Genomic DNA, 21701 nt, shown 5'->3' on the forward strand with positions numbered 1-21701 from the left:
ATTTCAAACGTCCACTAACATCATGAGTCAGCAAAAACCTTCATAACTGGTCCGCACAAAGAAGTAATTCCATATGATTCAGTTATAAATTATTTTGGAATAAACTAAAACAAGAGAAACATAAAGATGATTGTGATCTTGGGTGCGAAAACCTCATTTATCTCCCTCAAGCAATACTGGTACATTTCTACATAGCCATCATCAAGACCATTCTGACCTCATCTATAACAGTCCGGTTTGGTGCTGCCTCTGTTCAGGCTAAGGCCGACCTGCAGCGCATCATCAGAGTCTGGGAAAGGATCATAGGCTGTAACTTGCCTCACATTCAAGTCTTATATGAGTCTTGGGTATGGAAGCAGGCTGCAAAGATCTTTGCTGAGCCGACTCATTCAGGGCATCACCTGTTCCAAACATTTCTCTCTGCCAAACGTCTTTGTGCAATGAAAGCTAAAACAATACATCACCTAAGGTTTATTCCACATGCAGTTATTCTTACTAAACAGGTCTGAGCTTCTACTCAGTATCTATGTATACCTGTACAGTAGACTGCCTGGACATTTTAATTCTAATCTCTCTTTATTTTTTTGAATTGCCCTTTTATGCAGCATCATATTTTATTTTTTTATATGTATCTTTTGTATTCTGTGTTGTCCTTGTATGTTGCACCAATACTATCAAGATAAATTTCTAGTACACATTAGTGTACCTGGCCAATAAAGTGAATTCTGATTCTGATTTATTAGAATGCCCGGATGAAACAGTTGAAAGTATTATATGTGTTCTTGTGCACCACCAGTAATTATTATTATATAGAGTCTTAGGCTGAATAACAGACATTCCCATCTGCTCCAGGGACAGTCCTGAAGTGTTGTGGTGGTTCCTCGTGTATGTAGGCATGTGAGCTCATAGGTGGTTCCTGGTTGGGAGTCACTGCTCTTTTTTTTTGGATTTTTGAACCATTAAAAAAAGTAATACAAAAACAGAGAGGTTGCCTTTGATGAATCTCTCACCATGCCTTGCTGAGTCTCCCATAACTTTGGTCTCTCAAGTTTAGCAGAATGGTTACATTTTCTATCCATTCTGATCTGCCTGGATCACAGGTCCTTGGCTTAGCATGCCACTGCCAGACACTCTTAATATTAATCAAAAATTCTCTTTGGAATGCAGCCTCGGCGCTTTATCCGATAAGATGATCAATTCCGGAGCAAGTAATATTGCAGAGAGGTACCTGCTGGATGCCCAAATTAAAGCAAGGAACCATAATTCAAAGAGTGGCAACCTTGATAAACAGAACGTTGCACCAATTCTCAATGAAAATAATGGGATTATGTGCACCCAAGAAACCAATGGCAAGCCATTTATCCCTTCCTTGCAAAACCCATGCAAAACCCAGACCTTCTCTCTCCTCATCAAGCTCACTACTCTCAACCTTGCTGTAACTTTGGCTGTCTATAGCCATATCCCATAGCCTATAGGATGTGGTCATAACAAAGGTTGGAAAAATTCCTTTTTCACTCTGAAGTGCAACTGTGCTGAACAGGAGGGGTGGAAGAGTTGCCTGTATTGGAGTTGGACAAGGGTGCCATTAGTCCTCACCTTCACCAAATTATAAATATACCCACTTTGATACTGGGAACTAATAATTTTAACTTGATAGTTAGGACAAAGCCACCTACAGCCTTCAAAAAATGCTGTGTGGCATGCCCAATCAGTGCACCAAAGATTAGATCTCTGCAAGTGCAATGGTATACTGTGTATTTTTTTCTTATTGCTAGCTTGTGGCCATTTGTTATATTTCATTTTTGGTTATCATTATGTCTGCATCTTTTGTTGCTTGAGGCACAGTGCTGGAGTGGTTAGCACTGACTGCCTCATAGCTCAGGACACATATTTGGCCATAGTAATTATTCCTTCATAGTTGGCAGTTCTATAGTTCATAGTTGCTTTCCTAGGGCTAAGGGACACATAAAAGAACACTGCATCATTATAATCCTTTCAAAACTACTTCAGTTCCTCCTTCCCCATTGACCTAAACACATTTTGCAGAGTTTGGCAACCTCCTGAGCATTTCCTAGTTTTGATGAACTTGCAGTGAACAGAATTCCACAGGGTTCGGGCATCACTAATTATGAATAAACATTATGACTGATGCAACACATTGGTGGACTGGCCTTGACCTTAAAGTTTCATGGAAGGATTCCTGCCTTCTACATCCATAAACTAAGTTGGATGGGTTCTAACAAATAGAAAGTGGATTCAGAAAGTATTCATACCCCACCAATTTATGGTGTTGTAGTTTTAATTTAAAATTGATAAATTTTCCATTTTTGCCCATCAATCTATACTCATCAACCCATGTTTGAAACATAATGAGCATGTTTTCAGAAAGGTTACAAATGTATTGAAAATCCAAAACTAAAACCTCTCATTCATATAAGTATCCAGACTGTAGAAGCCTTTTTAGCAGCAATTATAGCTTTGAGTTTTCCTGGATTTGGTCATTTTATCATTTTCTTTCAGGGGGTATCCTCTCAAGCTCTGTTAGATTGGATGGGAAATGTTTGTAAAATGCAATCTTCAGGTCTCTCCACATATGTTCTAATAATAGTAATATATTTTATTTATTCATAGACACCATTCTAAACACTCAAGGACACCAAACAATAGATAAAAATCACATTAAAAAAAAAAAATAACTAAAAAAATTTAGATCAACCAGAGTAATTGTAATCATCAAGAGAAAGCAGTCTTAAACAAATTAGTTTTAACTTTGGATATGAAAAGTAAAAATGAATCAATATTTCTGAGCCCAGATGGTAATGAGTTCCAAAGCTGGGAAGCAGATCAACTGATTGCTCTGCTCCTCATGGTGGTAAGCTGGACGAAGGGGACAGTCAAGTGAATGGAGGAAGAGGATCTAAGGTTGCAGGAGGGAAAGACAACATGGAGGAGTACTTCTAAAATTTTTATTTGTATATTGTATTGAGGATTTGTTCTGTTCTGTGCATTGTATTGTATTGAGCCCCTTCTTTTTGACACCCACTGTATGCCCAACCTACCTGGAAAGGGGTCTCTCTCTGAACTTCCTTTCCCAAGGTTTCTTCCATTTTTTCCCTACTGGGTTTTTTTGGGAGTTTTTCCTTGTCTTCTTAGAGAGTCAAGGCTGGGGGGCTGTCAAGAGGCGGGGCCTGTTAAAGCCCATTGCGGCACTTCTTGTGTTATTTTGGGGTATACAAAAATAAACTGTATTGTATTGTATTGTATTGTATTGTATGTGCAACAGATGCAAAAAGCCCTGTCCCCTCTGTGTAACACTTAGTATAAGTGACAACCAGAGACAAGTCACTGGGAGATCTAAACTTTCTGGATGGCTGGTGTAAAACATGCAATTTGGATAAACAGACAGGAGCATATTCATGTCCATGTATTGATTTTAAAACCAGCAACAAACTTTTAAAATCAATTCCTAAACTAACAGCCAGTGTAAAGAGGCTAAAATTGGAGATACAGAATCATAATTTCTTGTCCCAAACCAAAAAATGAGCAGCAGCTTCACTACCTCTGTATTTTTTTTTTCTTCTTCATTTTTTTTTTAACTTTTTGGTATCTGGACATTTTACACATTGTACCTTTGCTTTGAATACTCTAAAAAGCAAACCTTATCGTCGATCTCCACCTAGTGGAACACTTAGGATTTCGTATTTCTGTCCTGCTCTTGACATGCGCCGCGCGAGGCACCGTCCCAGCTGACGAAGCACGTGACAGAGTCAGGAAGTGTTGTGTTAAGACTGGCAAAAAAACGATGGCTTCGATCATTAAAGAAACACAGAGGTATTTTCTTTTTATGTTAGATTGACATTAACGTGTTGCTTATGTGAGATTAATGAAACGGTTACCTTATTTAAAGAGTGTAGTCGAGAGAAATGTTCCATTTGTTGTCTTTGAATTTCATTTAACCTTGCACAGAAGATTGTAACGGTGTTTAATTTACTTCACGAACATCAAGATAATTTAATATTGATTGTACAGTTATGCTTTGGCCATTCCATTCCATTCCATCTATTCTTTGAGACTGTTTGGGGTAGTTTTAACTTGCATATATGCAATGCCAGTGTCATTGAAATGTGATTTGTTTAATAAATTAATTACTTTAGTTAGTTTTATTTAGTTTAAGTTGAATATGTTTGAAGTATGCATTCATTGTTTCATACTGAAAGAAAACTGCTGTGGCTGTAAGACCTGAGCAGTGACCGTTATACGAATGTTACACGTACCTTCATATATGTGTTCTGTTAAATATTAATACTTGAGCCTGAATGTTTGCTTACATTATTTCTGTGATGCATTAATTGCAATACGTGTCTTAAAATCTTCAGCAGTAAAAGATACGTGTTTACTGCAGACGCCTTCTGCTTCATCTCCTTTCTTTATTTGTAGTATTCGACACTTTCTTATTGTATTGAAATATTGGCACCCCGTCCACCCTTGATTGCAGCTTTGCTCCTCACGAGCCCGAAGTTTATACGCTGGATATAACATTATTAATGGGTTCCTGTGCATGCTTTTGTTAATCAACATTACTATTTTCCACTAATTACTGGCTTTGCAATGCAAACAAAAAAATGTTTAATTTTTCAAATGGGTTTTTAGTTATACTATACACATGTTTGTTAGTAATCTATGTGACTCTCTATTCTGTTAATTACTCATGATGATATAAAATATTGCTTTGAAAAGAAGCAACGTTTATTAATTGTGCGTTTCCACCCCCAGCATAAAAGAAGCAGTTGTACTGATCAATGGCATTGACTCCGGAAAATTCCCCAGACTGTTGTCTCGAATTCTTCAAAGGCTTCACTTAAAGGTATGACAGTTCTCTTGAAATGTAACATTTTTTATTTTAAAATTCTAACCAAAGAAAACCTCATTGTCTCACTAAATACATCCATCCATCCATCCATTTCTTTAAGTTGCATAATACAGCTGTATTATCACAAGTGGCTTGAGCCACATATTTTGGAGGTTTTAACCTGATGTTCAGTTGTTCTGTAGATTTAACACATTTTCTAAGAGTGAGGTTGAGGACCAGTAGGACACCAGTTATCACCTTTCATCACACTAAGTGGCATCCAACAGTTCCAACTGGAGGAGTGAAATCATGTTGCCTTCTTACAGTTGTCCATAAGGGACCCAACTCTTTAAAGGTAACATACAATCCAAGGTGCAGGCAACACAAAGAATTTCTTGTAGACGCCCAGGATTCGTTCCTGCCTTGTGCCCTGTGTTGGCTGGGATTGGCTCCAGCAGACTCCCCATGACCCTGTGTTCGGATTCAGCGGGTTGGAAAATGGATGGATGGATGGCATTCTAGACTGAGTTCTTTGTAGCCAGAAGGGATGAGCCCCAATCATGGAAGTGATACACAGGGTTGGCAGGAAGAAGATATCTCTTTTTTTATATCTTTATTAAAAACTGTTTTTAGCTGCATGGGGTTCCAAAATCCATTCATTTAAATAAAGCTCTTCAGTTTGTTTTTAGATTTTGCAGAGGGTGTTGAGAAAGGGAGAGATTTAAAAATAAATTAACTTTGCATTATTTCCCAGTATAACTGGTGAAAGACTGAACCAAGATTTAGAAAAATGTTTGCACCGTACTGTTTATGTGATTTGGTCTAATTGGGAATCATTGACTAAAGGATGATAATGAGACAATGAAATACTAACAAGCAAGGAACTTGTTTAAGTGAAATAAATGATCAGCCATTGGCTCAGAATGTGTTATACTCGTAATTCCTCTCCACAAATGTAATCTTTTAAGTGTCAGTATAGTTTGAAAATACCTGTTTTATGGTGTAGTAAGTGTCCATCTTCTGTTCCATCTCTTTCAGAATTTTTGTCATCCCTGCAAAAAACATTTTTTTTTTGTTGGATCAAATATTTATTTAAGTTTACATATCATAATTAGAAGAAGAAAGAATAACATCAACAGAGTTCGAAAACAAATCAACAGTCAAAACAAAACAATTGTAAATGGAGTATTAACAATAAAAATACAACCCCACCCACGCACAAATTTTGCCCTGTTTAAAAGATAAAGCAAGAACAGCCTAGTAGAACCAAGGAGGAAAATACAGAACATACATCGAACCCTCTGAGCCTGAATTTAAGAAGCTGGAATAGATAGATAGATACTTTATTAATCCCAAGGGGAAATTCACAGATGAGCGACATCTCCTGTAATATACAAGCAATTGTTAATGTCAAGGGACATCTATTAAAATCTTCTAAATATAGGAAGAGATGCTGCCCTCCCAGTTTTAGAGTCGGATGGAGAGTTTGGCTCACATGTTGTGATATCCAGTTGAGGCTTCCTTCCTTTAAATTTGGTCCCTAGAATGTTGGTCTTTTCTCCATATTAAGGCAAGTGAACAAAGTCACTCACAAATTGGCACTGCTAGCTTATTTCAAGACATATTGTTCTTTTCATGGCCATCCATCCATTATCCAACCCGCTATATCCTAACTATAGGGTCACAGGGGTCTGCTGGAGCCAATCCCAGCCAACACAGGTTGCAAGGCAGAAAACAAACCCCAGACAGGGCGCCAGCCCACCGCAGGGTACACACATGCACACACACGCACCAGGCACACACTAGGGACAATTTAGGATCGCCAGTCCACCTAACCTGCATGTCTTTGGACTGTGGGAGGAAACCGGAGCACCCGGAGGAAACCCACGCAGACGCGGGGAGAACATGCAAGCTCCACGCAGGGAGGACCCAGGAAGCGAACTCAGGTTTCCTTACTGCGAGGCAGCACCGCTACCACTGTGCCGCCGGTTTCTTTCATGTGTCATCCCTTAAGCCAACCATAGCTTGTCACTTCTGTGTTACATCAACTCCTCCTCCCCAGGAACGGGTTAGTGGACATGATAAATTTGAGGTCCAAAAGAGTTTGGGGACTAGAGTGGAGTATCTGGTTGATTGGCTAGGTTATTGACCAAAGGAGCTTTCTTAAGTTTCATCTTGTGATGTGCATGCCCCTCAGTTATTGACCAGATTTCATCCCTTTTTTGCCCCTTTAAATTTAAAATTATGCAATACTTGTTCTTATACATGTGTTTTGAGCTGTTTTAAGGTTTTTGGTGAAGACAGTTTTTAAGGATTTGGAATCATTGTAATTAATTTTTACAAAGTATTTTTTTAATTTTGTTCCACCAGTTATTGTTTATGCAGTGTGTTTTTTTGGCCAGGTAATTGTGGCTATTGCTTTTGTGATGTCATTAGCATTAATAGTATAAATATAGCAGTGTTTCTGAAAGAGTAGGATATGAGAAGTGTTAAACTTCAGTAAGCATAAAACACAATTGACGTTAACAACGTTTTATATCTTGATCACAAGCACTTCCACACACACACACACACCCCCAAAAAAGCCAGCTCAGTTCTTAGACATGGCTATAATACTCCCAAATGGGGATGCAGTGCTGCAGTACTACAAATACCAGCACACGTATAAGATATATATTGTAATCTGAAGAAGTTATGAAGCATCCCACCCACTCCTAGAGGACACTTGGGGTTAATAAAGTTTATTTAATCTAATCTAGTGACATGCCCAAATTGTTGCCACTGCATAGCTGCACTTTCCTGGTGGTCAAAAAATAATACTTTACCAACAATCGTGTATAAGATTTATTATGAACATTATTCAATCTCTGTCAAATTGATATCTTTTTATGAGTTCATTGTTGTCTATCATTTCCAAAACATTCCAATTTTCTCAGAATGTTTGTGCCAGTCTCTGCCTGAATGCCATCTTCTGGAAGCCCCTTGCAAGCTGGGACAGCTAACAAGCTGTCCTAAATCCTGTTGAAGTTAAGAGTTTTCTGAATTAGACAAAATGATAAATTTATGTTTGTCCTACTCCTAAAAACAGAACAAAATTTGCATCACTCTTAAGGCTTTTTTGAGTCAGGATCATTTTTCTACTCGGAGGTGCTTGATAAATATAGTCACTGTTCATGTGGACAGGTTCCTCTACATTTAGGTTAGAAGTGCTGCATCAGAGGCTCAGTGTTGTCATGATAATAACTTGCATTGAAATGAAAATTAGAACCACAGTGTTTGTTTAGACAGAACAAGTAGATTGTTTACTGAATGCACTTCTCAGTTACCACCGTTATTACTTGTGAGTGTACTAATGTTGAAACTTTTTTTTTTCTTTTTATTACTTAGGATAGCTAAATATAATAGACTAATTTGCTAAATGCCCTTGCTACCTTTATTTTCGGGCAGAGATGCATTTTCATCCTTTACCAGATATTTATGCCAGGGACAGCAACTTGTAACCCATTAACTTATTGTTAACAGTGTTGTCTTGTTTGTTTTCTTGTTGGAGTTATTCTAGTTGTGTTTTTTTTCAAATCCTGATGTTTTCAGATTCTGCATATAACCATATTTAGTAAATATTCAAATATAGCATACATTTATGTACTTATTTGAATTATTTGGCCATTACTCAATAAAGTAGTTTATAGATTTAAGCATTTAACAGAATACAAGTTTGTGGCAGCACTGATGTTCAATGTTTATTCTCTTGGTTGACTATTCATCAGCCTGACAACTTATGGAAAGAAACTGTCCCAGAATCTATTGTTGTAAATGCCAGTGGTTCTAAATAGTAGGCAGCTCAGTGCTGGTAATATTCTGTGCTGGTTTTACTATCCACTGAATTGCTTTACGATCTTGAGCCTAACATGTGCCTACCAGGGGGCTCAATACATTACCTTATGGAGTGCCTGTGTTGAGCGTTAGCTTAGAGGATGCTGCCAATCTGCTGAGGTCTGTTTGTTAAAAAGTCCAAAGTCTAGTCAGAGAGGGTAGCATTAAGTCCTAATTTGAGGAGTTTGGTAATTAGCTTTGAAGGTATGACAATGTTACAGTGCTTTGATATAATCTATAAACTGCACATTGATGTAAGTTTTTATTATCCAAATGAGGCGATTAGCAAACTGAAGGTAATTGGGACTATCCAGAATATTCTGTATAATGTATCCTAGGGCTGCTCTCTCAAAGCACATCGTCATGATTGGAGTTCTGTAATGTAACATGTGCTTTTTTAGTCCAATTCTGTGCCACTTTTCTTTCCAGCTCCTGTCTCTGAAATCTACAGTATCTGGTACAAGGGAATTGAGACCAACATTGGAAAATAATTTCAGCAAGTGACATTTAGTAGTGATCTTGTAATATGCCATACACAATCAATTAAAAACAACAAACTTTACATTAATTAAGTTGCACTTAAACAGCTATAACATCTTATTGAATACTAATATGCTGTTAGCTTCACTGATATTTTCAATATTCAAAATACTGTAAAGCCACTTGGTTGCCAGAGATGTTTTTTGGACAAACTTTATTATTAAGCCTGACTACAAACAAAAGGTTAACTCAAGCCTTTCTCACAATGCTATTAAAAGGGTTAGAAAAAAGGGTCAAAAAATCGAAAATAGTGTAGGTAGATTTACAAATGTTCCTAGTGTCTTTTTAATGGCAACATTTGCTGAAGTTACTTTAAAAAAAAAAGAAAAAGGCAAATTATTCCAGTGTTTGTGGAATATACAGTATGTATTTCCTTTTTTGAACTAACAGATTGCAGTATAATGTTAGTAAAGTGCAGCGGTTTGGTTATAAGTGCAAATCGTAATAGGTCTAAGTTTTTGTGTTCTTGAAAACTGAAACATCTGTGTCAGTTGTTTGAGTGCCCACTCACTGAAGAATAAGCAAATGTACATATTAGTGTTGTTTTGTTCTTTCTGTGTACATTTTAGAGGACAAACAGCCTGAATCCAATCTAGTTGGGGTGAGAGCTCAAGCAGCAGAATTGCCTTTAATGCTATATTCTCATCAAGAACTATTAAGTGCTATGATTATAAAATTTTGAAATCTTTTGCAGATTGTCATAAATATAACTGACCTTTGTTCTGTATTTACAAGACATTTTGAGATTGATATATTTTTCTTTTAATGACCATATACAATAAATTGGTAAGGTGAGTGCTGTTAAATGCTGCTGTCAAACATATTTGGGTACTACTGCTTTTGATGTCTGTTGGATGTTCCTACCAGTAACGATGATCAGTGATCTCTTCAGCACAGCTTTTTTCAAATTTTAATTTTCCAATGACTGTATAGATTTGTATATTTGAAAAAACTCAAAGTCACAATACAGTAAGTTAAACTGATTAATGCAATTAAATTTGTTCCAACTATCACTTTATTTTATAGGCAGAACGGTCTTTCAGTGATGAGGAAGAGGAAAAACTACAGATGGCACTGTCACTAGAGAAGTCAAATCTTCATCTTGTAATAGAAACAGTCTCCTTCATTTTAGAACAGGTAATGCATACTCTAGTTAAAAGCCCTGATTTATACCTGTTGTTTACAAGCTTACAAAATTAGTTCCTGCTCTGAAGAACCCAAAAATTAGCTCTTTTGATAAATGCCCATTCAGTTTTAAATTTTCCTGTTCTGTCCAAAACCTTGGCAATATCTATATATATATAATTCACTAAGGCAAAACAACCATGGAACAGTAAGGCAAGACAACCATTGAAAGCACGCCGGAAGGGGCGTGGATTCACTAAGCCGCCGACAAGTGAGACACCTATGGCGCACGCAGGAAGGAGCCATGCCCACCAACTCCAAGATCATTGGATACGACGACAACTCGCAGGGCCACGCTCACCAACTCGGACGCGACGACACAGAAAAAATGGCGTCATTTACATTCGTCTGTCGTAAAGGCCACATGCAGGGCATGTCATGCACCTCCGAGCTACGTTGACTGTTCATAGAGGCATGTTTCTCGCGGAGGTGAACCGCCATATGCAGCATGTGAAACGGTTTGTGAGGGGTATCCCATGGGATCCTTAAAACAAACCTTTACAACTGAGGTTAAAGCACAATGAAGTAAGCAGTCTTTAAAAACCAAGAGTTCGGTTACGACGCACGACCGCACGCACCATAGCAAACTGTTTTACACGCTACATACAGCTATTCGCATCTGCGACAAACATGCGTCTTCTTAGATGCTCCTGCAGGAACACGGAAGACATTTCCCTGCCCACCAACACTCCTTTCTTACCGGCGGCGCCTACCCTCGCTCTCTAGGCATTCACACTGCCTGCCCATTTGCCCGGACGCAAAAACTCACCGACCACCCAGTATGCACGTCTGAGCCACGCGGCGTTTGTTATGCCGTGGGTTCACTATTGTGTTGTATTTTGCTCTCTCCAGAACTCCATCTTTTCATTCACTTACTGTTGTATTCTCACACCAACCCATTTTAGACAACCGTGTCTTTCCAGAAGTGTTTAGCATTCAATAAATAATTATGCATGCGATTGAGCGTGTGTCTACCCGGCTCAGAGAGGCGTGGGTAAGCTGTTGATCCCCATTCGGGCTGCAAACCGTGGAATTCCCACTAAGTGCGACTCATTTGCTCCCACTCATTACGTTCCTACCCTTTGTACACACCCGCCCCTCCCACCTCACTACTACCGTGCGTCGGGTGTCTTGGTGGATTATATATAGAAAGGCAGCCAAAACCGCACAGAGCAATGAAAAGTCTTATGTGAGTCACAGGTGCATCTGGACTGTGCAAAGACGACAACGACTCGAGTGATGAGTTGGAGGTGGGCACATGAGCAGGCAGTGCATACTGAATGAGAAATCGGCACACTAGCATGACGGAGGAAGCGGAATGGACATCCTTCTCTCCTCCCGTTCCATGCCATATGCAGCGTATAAAACGGTTTGCGAGGGGTATCCCATGGGATCCTTAAAACATTCCTTTACAACTAAGGTTAAAACACAATGAAGTGAGCAGTCTTTAAAAACCGAGTTTTCGGTTACGACGCACGACTGAGTGCACCATAGAAAACTGTTTTACACGCTGCATACAGCAATTCGCATCCGCGACAAACATAAGTCTTCTTGGATGCTCCTGCACTTTGTACACACCCACCTCGCTACCAAAGTGGTCGAGGTTAAAACACAATGAAGTAAGCAGTCTTTAAAAACCGATTTTTCGGTTACGACGCACAACCGCGTGAACCATACCAAACTGTTTTACACGCTACATACAACAATTCGCATCCGCGACAAATATGCGCCTTCTTCACTCACGGACAATTATATGTTGCTCTCTCCAGAGTTCCATCTTTTCATTCAGTTTCTGTTGTATCCCAAAACCCTCCCTTTTTAGGCAACTGTGTCTTTCCAGAAGTGTTCAACCATCAATAAATAATTATGCGGTGTTTGTTATGCCACGGGTTCACTATTGTGTTGTATTTTGTTCTCTCCAGAGTTCCATCTTTTCATTCACTTACTGTTGTATTCTCACACCAACCCGTTTTAGACAACCGTGTCTTTCCAGAAGTGTTTAGCATTCAAATAATTATGCAAGACATTAAGCGTGTGTCTACCCGGCGCAGAGAGGTGTAGGTAAGCCGTTGAACCCCATTCGGGCTGCAAACTGTGGAATTCCCAGTAAGTGCGACTCATATGGTCCCACTGGTTGCGTCCCTACCCTTTGTACACGCCCCCCTCCCACCTCACTACTACCGTGGTCGGGTGTCTTGGTGGATTATATATAGAAAAGCAGCCTAAACCGCACAGAGCAATAAAACGTCTACGTCAGTCACAGGTGCATCTGGACTGTGTAAAGATGACGACTCAAGTGACGAGTTGGAGGTGGGCACATGAGCGGGCAGTGCATACTGAACGAGAAATCGGCAGACTAACATGACGGACGGAGCTGAATGGATGTCCTTCTCTCCTCTCTTTCCACACTCCGTGCTGTGCACCCCCATCCCTCCGTCTGGCAGGAGAAGGCACGATGCCAGTCCGCCAGTTTTCAGTCACGGACGATTGTGTGTTGGTTCGTTCCGTGCATTGTTACAATGTTGCTTTGCTTGCAGATTTATTACATTACCGATTTTTCAAATGTTAATTTTCTCCCTCTGCTTAAAAATCATTAAAAAACTGGCCTGATTATGCGGGTTGGCTAGTTCTTTATATTCATCCAACTCAGCACCTAATGGAAACTTTTATGGTTTTTAATCTTGCTTGAGCACTACAACAGTCCTTTTACATATATTGCCATTCCAATTTCACATACTGTCAGTTCATTTCAGCTTGTGTTGATTTTAGCAAAGAATGTTCTTGTATTTTGCCTTGTTATTTTGGCTTGTACTCTGTATACAGTGGTGTGAAAAACTATTTGCCCCCTTCCTGATTTCTTATTCTTTTGCATGTTTGTCACAAAAAATGTTTCTGATCATCAAACACATTTAACCATTAGTCAAATATAACACAAGTAAACACAAAATGCAGTTTTTAAATGATGCTTTTTATTATTTAGTGAAAAAAAAAATCCAAACCTACATGGCCCTGTGTGAAAAAGTAATTGCCCCCTGAACCTAATAACTGGTTGGGCCACCCTTAGCAGCAATAACTGCAATCTAGCGCTTATGATAACTTGCAATGAGTCTTTTACAGCGCTCTGGAGGAATTTTGGCCCATTCATCTTTGCAGAATTGTTGTAATTCAGCTTTATTTGAGGGTTTTCTAGCATGAACCGCCTTTTTAAGGTCATGCCATAGCATCTCAATTGGATTCAGGTCAGGACTTTGACTAGGCCACTCCAAAGTCTTCATTTTGTTTTTCTTCAGCCATTCAGAGGTGGATTTGCTGGTGTGTTTTGGGTCATTGTCCTGTTGCAGCACCCAAGATCGCTTCAGCTTGAGTTGACAAACAGATGGCCAGACATTCTCCTTCAGGATTTTTTGGTAGACAGTAGAATTCATGGTTCCATCTATCACAGCAAGCCTTCCAGGTCCTGAAACAGCAAAACAACCCCAGACCATCACACTACCACCACCATATTTTACTGTTGGTATGATGTTCTTTTTCTGAAATGCTGTGTTCCTTTTATGCCAGATGTAACGGACATTTGCCTTCCAAAAAGTTCAACTTTTGTCTCATCAGTCCACAAGGTATTTTCCCAAAAGTCTTGGCAATCATTGAGATGTTTCTTAGCAAAATTGAGACGAGCCCTAATGTTCTTTTTTCTTAACAGTGGTTTGCGTCTTGGAAATCTGCCATGCAGGCCGTTTTGCCCAGTCTCTTTCTTATGGTTGAGTCGTGAACACTGACCTTAATTGAGGCAAGTGAGGCCTGCAGTTCTTTAGACGTTGTCCTGGGGTCTTTTGTGACCTCTCGGATGAGTCGCCTCTGCTCTTGGGGTAATTTTGGTTGGTCGGCCACTCCTGGGAAGGTTCACCACTGTTCCATGTTTTTGCCATTTGTGGATAATGGCTCTCACTGTGGTTCTCTGGAGTCCCAAAGCTTTAGAAATGGCTTTATAACCTTTACCAGACTGATAGATCTCAATTACTTCTGTTCTCATTTGTTCCTGAATTTCTTTGGATCTTGGCATGATGTCTAGCTTTTGAGGTGCTTTTGGTCTACTTCTCTGTGTCAGGCAGCTCCTATTTAAGTGATTTCTTGATTGAAACAGGTGTGGCAGTAATCAGGCCTGGGGGTGGCTACGGAAATTGAACTCAGGTGTGATACACCACAGTTAGGTTATTTTTAACAAGGGGCAATTACTTTTTCACACAGGGCCATGTAGGTTTGGATTTTTTCTCCTAAATAATAAAACCATCATTTAAAAACTGCATTTTGTGTTTACTTGTGTTATATTTGACTAATGGTTAAATGTGTTTGATGATCAGAAACATTTTGTGTGACAAACATGCAAAAGAATAAGAAATCAGGAAGGGGGCAAATAGTTTTTCACACCACTGTACTTTTAAAGCACCTTATTTTTTATTTTGCTTTCTGAAAGGTACTATTAAAAATGAACATTGAATTTGATTAACTGCAGATAGTACAGTTTTAAAGAGATAATGGTCTGACTGTAGATCTCTGAGACACTATATATTAGGTGGTCATTGAAAATGATTATATGGCTAGGATAATAAATCATTTCATGATGAATTGGAATGAAACACAATTTGATAATTCTCAGTTACTTCCAGTTTAGTTCCAGATATTGAATTATAGTTGAATCCACTTCTGCAAAATATTGATCACAGGCAAAATGTATCATGGTACTAGATAGTAGCGATGTGTTGCATGTAGTTTGACATACTGTGCATCCATGAATTTCACTGTACTCTGCACCTTTGATAAAACTACTACTAATGAGAGGAAGCTGTCGTGTATACATGAGTAATTCAGAAACAACAGTTCTACTGTGGCTTCTACTATGTACATCATTGTCAGGAGTGAGCTCTTTAAAAATTCTAAATAATTCCAGATAACTAAGAATGGCAATAATGGTGTCGAAAGAGACACATTTGAAGGCAAAATTCACTTAAGGGTGAAGTTCCAGAAGGCTAAGAAGCAATGACATCAGACACTGAATTATTTGAAAAATATTGACTTGGAACAGCTAGAATATAATGAAAACCCATTGAGGAAAATGGATATGTCTGTTTCAAGAATTATTTTATAGTGTTAGTATAGTGGTAGTTGGTATGTTTTCTTGGGTCTCATCTGTTCCCTTTACAGGGAATACATTTGGTTTTTGTAATGTATCTGAGCTTCACTGCTAATAAGTTGTATTTTTTGTAGCAGTTAATCTGTTTGCATATTTGTTTTAATAGCAAAGTACTTCCTACCTTTTTAACAAAAAGAAAGTCCTTGAATGCTTCCTAGGATTTTTGATCATGATTTCAACCTAAGGCACTGACCTTGCTAGTCACCAGGTGTCAGTCCAGTCAAGCAGCTGTTAAATGAGTTAGATAAACTATTCAGAGGTGACACTCCCTTACTGACAATTTTCAAAAACTAAGAATCTCATTGGTATCAACATGGGCTCACGTCATTGTGTTATACTTTAGCCTCATTGCATCCATACTGTGAGTTCATGTTATTCAGAATGTAAATGTGTAAACATCTTGTTATTAGTTAAATTAATCTGTTTATATTACTCTTAAAGCTTATGTTTTATTATATGGTTGCCATCTACTGGATAATTCTGCCACATTACTCTTCGCCTTTAGTAGTAGCAACATGAGACCTTTTTCTGGGTTTATTTCCTATTATATGAATATTAAGGTTTAAGGTTATATCTTAGAAGAGAGTTGTTCTATAAATATGTGATAACTGTTAGTTTATCCACAGTAGTCTTCAGAATAGCATCCCCAGGGCTCTAGAGTGCGACCAATTTGGTCGCACGTGCGACCTAATTTCTTAATGGTGCGACTAAAAAAAATCAAAGGTTGCACCGGTGCGACCAGCCGTTCGAGGGGGGAAAAAAAACGAAACTCCGTGACTCTTAAAGTCTCCCTGTTGTTCAACAACAGACACACATTAGGCCCATATCGTGGTCTAAACCAATCAGAGATAGTGAAGGGCGGATCCCGCCCCCCCTCTGATTGGCCGTGGTCCAGATATTCCTGTACGTGTGTGTACGTTTGAAAATGCATGTGATGCAGTCAGACAAAGAGGTGAGTAGCCCATCAGGTAAACAGTGGATATAGCCGCGGATTATGAGAGAAGATGAAAAGAACGATTGACAGCTTTTTCGTTAAGAATGTTAAATTAGGGCCTGATCCGTCCGAAAATCATAACCAATGCTCTGACACGGAGCCATCAACCTCCCAAGTTATAGCAAGCCCTGATCCGGAGACGGCATTAGATAATGAGCCACATACGATCGAGTCCGAGCCTACTGAAATTAAAAGGGGAAAGTGTATACATTTCGAAAAGAGTGGCTTGACCAGTTTCCCTGGCTAAGATACAGTAAAACCGATAATATAATGCACTGTATTTACTGTAAAGAGTGTGGGAAGACCATGGCCGGCAGTAGTGCATTTGTGACTGGTTCTAATACATTTAGAATTGAAACGCTGAAAAAGCACAATGCATCTATAAAACACATTACATGCCGCGATAAATGCACTGCTCAAGTGTCCCTCTCCCCACTGCCTTTCAGCGCAAGGCAGCAGCAAACAGATCATCAGACAAGGCCGAGATGATAATTAAGCTTAACGTTGCCTACAATATTGCAAAAGAAGAACTTCCCTTCACTAAATTCAAGTCCGAAATAATTCTTATGAAGAAAAATGGCTTGAAAATAAACCCGACGTACAGCAATGATGTCGCGTGCGCCCAATTTATAGGAGTCATCGCAGATACATTGAAAAAAAAGACGTCTGTGCAAATTGCGAACAGTGCGTACATGGCATTCCTGATCGACGGAGACACAGATATCGCCACAAAGGAATGCGTCATTGTGTGTCGGTCAGATCTTGGAGAGGAAGACCGGTGAATATACTTATTGGACACATTGAGGTCGAGCATGCTCATGCCCAAGTCTGGAAGATTTTGATGCTAGAGAGTGTGGCCAGCTGGTTTAGTCAAGGCCAAAGATCAAGAAGGCCAAACTACAGGAGTTGGCCATCCGAGGGGCATGTGACTGCAATGGAGGATAGTCCATAAGACATTGAGCCATGAGATGTTCAGTTTAAAGCCCTTAAAACACTTAATTTTGATTTTCTTTTTAGTTAATTTATCTTGAGATTTTTTAAGTTTAAATTTCAGCTCAGTAAAGCACTTTAAGCACCAACACTTTTTCAGTCAGTTACCTTTCTTGTAGAATTGTGCTTGCCTTCAAATAAAGAACTTTATATTGACCAGATTGTTAGTTAATCATTTACAAGTCAATATTGCCAATATGGACAGCGATTTAAAAAAAAAAAAAAACAAATAAATAAATAAAGTGAACTTGTAAAACTGTGGTGTTAAATGTGATGCGGTTGAAAATTTGGGTGCACCTAACTTTTGTGCTGGTGCACCTAAGAAAAAAAGTTAGGCGCACCAGTGCAAAAAGTTAGTCTAGAGCCCTGCAGATGTTAACATTTTGAGTTTTTCAAATTTACATTTTTTATTGGTTTATAATTGTCTTTCTTTCTTGGGAAGTGCTGTTGATTTGCATGATTTATTCAAAAATTAAAATTACCCGTCAAATTGATCAAAATCTATGGTAAAGAAAATCATTCGATCATTTATGTGAACAAAAGTAGCCACTGTATGTACAGTATATGAAAGTACTGTACATTAACAGGTTAAATATTAATGTACATTTAATCTATCAAATTCTGTACTGTAGCAGTGGAGTATGTTAAGAGTATTTACTAAAGAGAAATTCAGTAGATTGGTTTATTTTGCTTTTGCATTTTAAGGCAGTTTTGATGTTTTTTGCATGTAATTACTATGCATTCTTGTCTAAATAAGTTTCATCCCACTGCAAACATGAATTTGGTTAAGAAGGTAAATTGAATGTATTGATAAATAGAACAGTATACCTTATAACTTGCATTTACAGTCATGTCCTATCTTTCTGCAGTGTAAGGTTTTATATTATATTATATATATATTATATTATTTTGATCAAAAATGTTGCACATAGTGTAACCTGTTGGCAAAAAACAATTGACCAGTTCCAGACCCTGCCTTGTACATGCTCACTTTGTAAGCCTGTACTCCAGTGATGTATACAATAAGTGTAATTTATTAATTGAACTCTGTTCATTTGAAGTAATATACGTTAATAAAAGATGCCATAAAAAAATAAAAATAATTTTGTATGGTCTTCTGTGGTATTATGTGAGAAGGTGTCTTCTGCAGGAATGTAAAATCCGGTTTTATTTTTCTAGCATCATGACTACTTTTTTTTTGTTTCAGGTTGTCTGGGGCAAGAATGATAACCATATACTGTACTTCAAAGTATCTTTATGTTAAAATGTTAAAATTCATTTAAGTCCCATGGACAATCAAACTATATCATTGATATGCAAATTTTAAATCCATTCAAACGTGTATCATAGGTTGAAAATTCAAAATCACTATCATTGAAATCTCCTGTCACAGATTATGCAGAGATAGTTCTTGAAGGCTAACTGGTATATGGTGTATACTGCATAGAGAACAAACACAGAAATAATATTTAGATTCTCACTGAAGCTCCTGAGTTATGGGTAATAACAGTATATATAACCTCAAGTGTTGGTCATTTTGTTATTTCTATTACATTTGTTTGTTTCCAGGCTGTCTATCACAATATAAAACCTGCATCACTTCAGCAGCAGCTAGAAAATATACATCTCTCTCCTGAGAAAGCAGAGGCCTTTACGCAGATATGGGCAAGTTCTGGTCAAGAAAGCATAGAGAAATTCAGGCAAAGAATGTTTGCACCTAAAAAGGTAATAATTTTTTCTTGTTATTATCAAAATTGTGGACACATGGTACATGGGTATTTGTGGACTGATAACCATTCTGAAAAGCCAGCCATAAAAGGAGTTCATGCAGAGGGTATGAGTGGGAGGGTGAGAGAGAGAAGCAGGGGGATCAGTAATTTGTAGCAAATATGAGATCTGCTTCTTTGCTTAAATCTATTGGCCTGGGTACGTGTCCACCTGGATCAACTCACAAAGTTGGGGAAAGTAAGTTCAAATGGTGTTGCCTGTGACCAAAAGTATGAGGTGGAGCCAATAGTGTAAATGTGCATGCAGGGGAAAGATCATTGGAGATACCTCAAAGGAAGATCGAAGCAAGGGCTGTGGGTTTGGAGAGCAGTCAAGAAATATGACTAGCTACAGTAAACTTTGGGTGTGAGAGTGAGGAAGTGACACTCTATATCACAATTTATTAGACTAATGCCAAAAAAATGCACACAAATTGAAGACGTATCAATATATTATTTTGTCATAATAATGCAACCACTAGAAAACAGTATTAATAGATAATCTCATAATCAACATCAAGTACCCTACCCCAGAAGCATAAATGTAAAAGAATATTTAAAAATATAGTCAGTCAGTCAGTCATTGTCCAACCCGCTATATCCTAGGATAATATATAAATGATGTTGTATAGTAGTAATGACAACACAGACAAAATAGTAAGATGTGCCATTTAAATTACACCAGAATAAAGTAGTGGATCGCCTGATAGGGCTGTAGTCAGCAAGCCCCAAGGCGAAACTGAAAAGTTCAGTCTGCACATGAACACATGTACAAAATTATGCTTAATTTTTCAGGGCCTCCCCCAGCATCTTGGAAACAGGTTGGTGGCTCCAGGTGCAAAAGGAAATATTTTACTTGATAAGTAAATATATTAAGCATATTATGAAAAATTATGTAAAATTAGATTATGACAACTAAGTTGATGTTGCTATAAACAGCTGAAATACGTTAAATTCAATATGTTAAATTACTGAGGCTTCTACTTAGTTAATTTTTGCAGAAAAACGCTGTCTATTCTAGGATTGGGGACACTGTCCCACTGCCCTTAAGGCAGAGGTGCCACTGGTAGTTTCAGTAAAGCAGCAAATTTACCATTTTAGGATGAACATTTCCTCTATTTATTTTATACTGCAGTTTGCAATACTTAAAGTGCAACAATTATGTGAATTTTTTTACATTTTCTCCAACACAACCTTTTCTCAAATACAGTGGGATGCAAAAGTTTGGGCAACCTTGTTAATAGTCATTATTTTCCTGTGTAAATCGTTGTTATGTTATGGTTATGGGGAAAGATTTTGATGTAACACACCATTTCATACAAATTAGACTGGAGGAGCTCTCAACGGACAATTACTGATGTCACAGCCTATCTTACATCTTCTGCTCCTTCCCTTTTATCTTCCTCACCTCAAGATAGCATTACCATAGGATGTTCAATGTCAGTCATAAATCGTTGGTTGTTACGATAAAAAATGTCAGTTAAATATATCATATAGGAGACACACACAGTGATATTTGAAAAGTGAAATGAAGTTTATTGGATTCACAGAAAGTGTGCAATAATTGTTCAAACAAAATCAGGCAGGTGCATAAATTTGGGCACCGTTGTCATTTTATTGGTTCTAAAACTTTTAGAACTAATTATTGGAACTCAAATTGGCTTGGTAAGCTCAGTGACCCCTGAGCTACATACACAGGTGAATCCTATAATGAGAAAGAGTATTTAAGGGGGTCAATTGTAAGTTTCCCTCCTCCTTTAATTTTCTCTGAAGAGTAGCAACATGGGGGTCACAAAACAACTCTTGACCTGAAGACAAAGATTGTTCACCATCATGGTTTAGGGGAAGGATACAGAAAGCTGTCCCAGAGATTTAAGCTGTTTGTTTCCACAGTTAGGAACATGTTGAGGAAATGGAAGACCACAGGCTCAGTTCAAGTTAAGGCTCGAAGTGGCAGACCAAGAAAGATTTTGTATAGACAGAAGCGACGAATGGTGAGAACAGTCAGAGTCAACCCACAGACCAGCACCAAAGACCTACAACATCATCTTGCAGCAGATGGAGTCACTGTGCATCATTCAACCATTCGACGCACTTTACACAAGGAGATGCTGTATGCAAGAGTGATGCAGAGGAAGCCTTTTCTCCGCCCACAGCACAAACAGAGCTTCTTGAGGTATGCTCAAGCACATTTGGACAAGCCAGCTTCATTTTGGAATAAGGTGCTGTGGACTGATGAAACTAAAATTGAGTTATTTGGGCATAACAAGGGGCGTTATGCATGGAGGAAAAAGAACACAGCATTCCAAGAAAAACACC

The 21701-nt window shown here is 38.4% G+C and overlaps 1 protein-coding gene across 1 annotated transcript in view; it reads left to right on the forward strand.

Annotated features, from left to right (window-relative positions):
• Positions 1 to 3714: 3714 nt before the first annotated feature.
• commd10 (COMM domain containing 10) overlaps positions 3715 to 21701 on the forward strand; it is a 161544-nt gene continuing 143557 nt past the window's right edge. The window contains exons 1-4 of the mRNA XM_039758964.1: positions 3715 to 3831; positions 4774 to 4864; positions 10289 to 10399; positions 19186 to 19341. Of these exons, the coding sequence (XP_039614898.1) occupies positions 3803 to 3831; positions 4774 to 4864; positions 10289 to 10399; positions 19186 to 19341 (387 nt within the window). The 5' untranslated portion in view covers positions 3715 to 3802. The remainder of the gene's footprint in view (positions 3832 to 4773; positions 4865 to 10288; positions 10400 to 19185; positions 19342 to 21701) is intronic.

This window comes from Polypterus senegalus, chromosome 7 (genome assembly GCF_016835505.1).
Source record: "Polypterus senegalus isolate Bchr_013 chromosome 7, ASM1683550v1, whole genome shotgun sequence".
NCBI lineage: Eukaryota > Metazoa > Chordata > Cladistia > Polypteriformes > Polypteridae > Polypterus > Polypterus senegalus.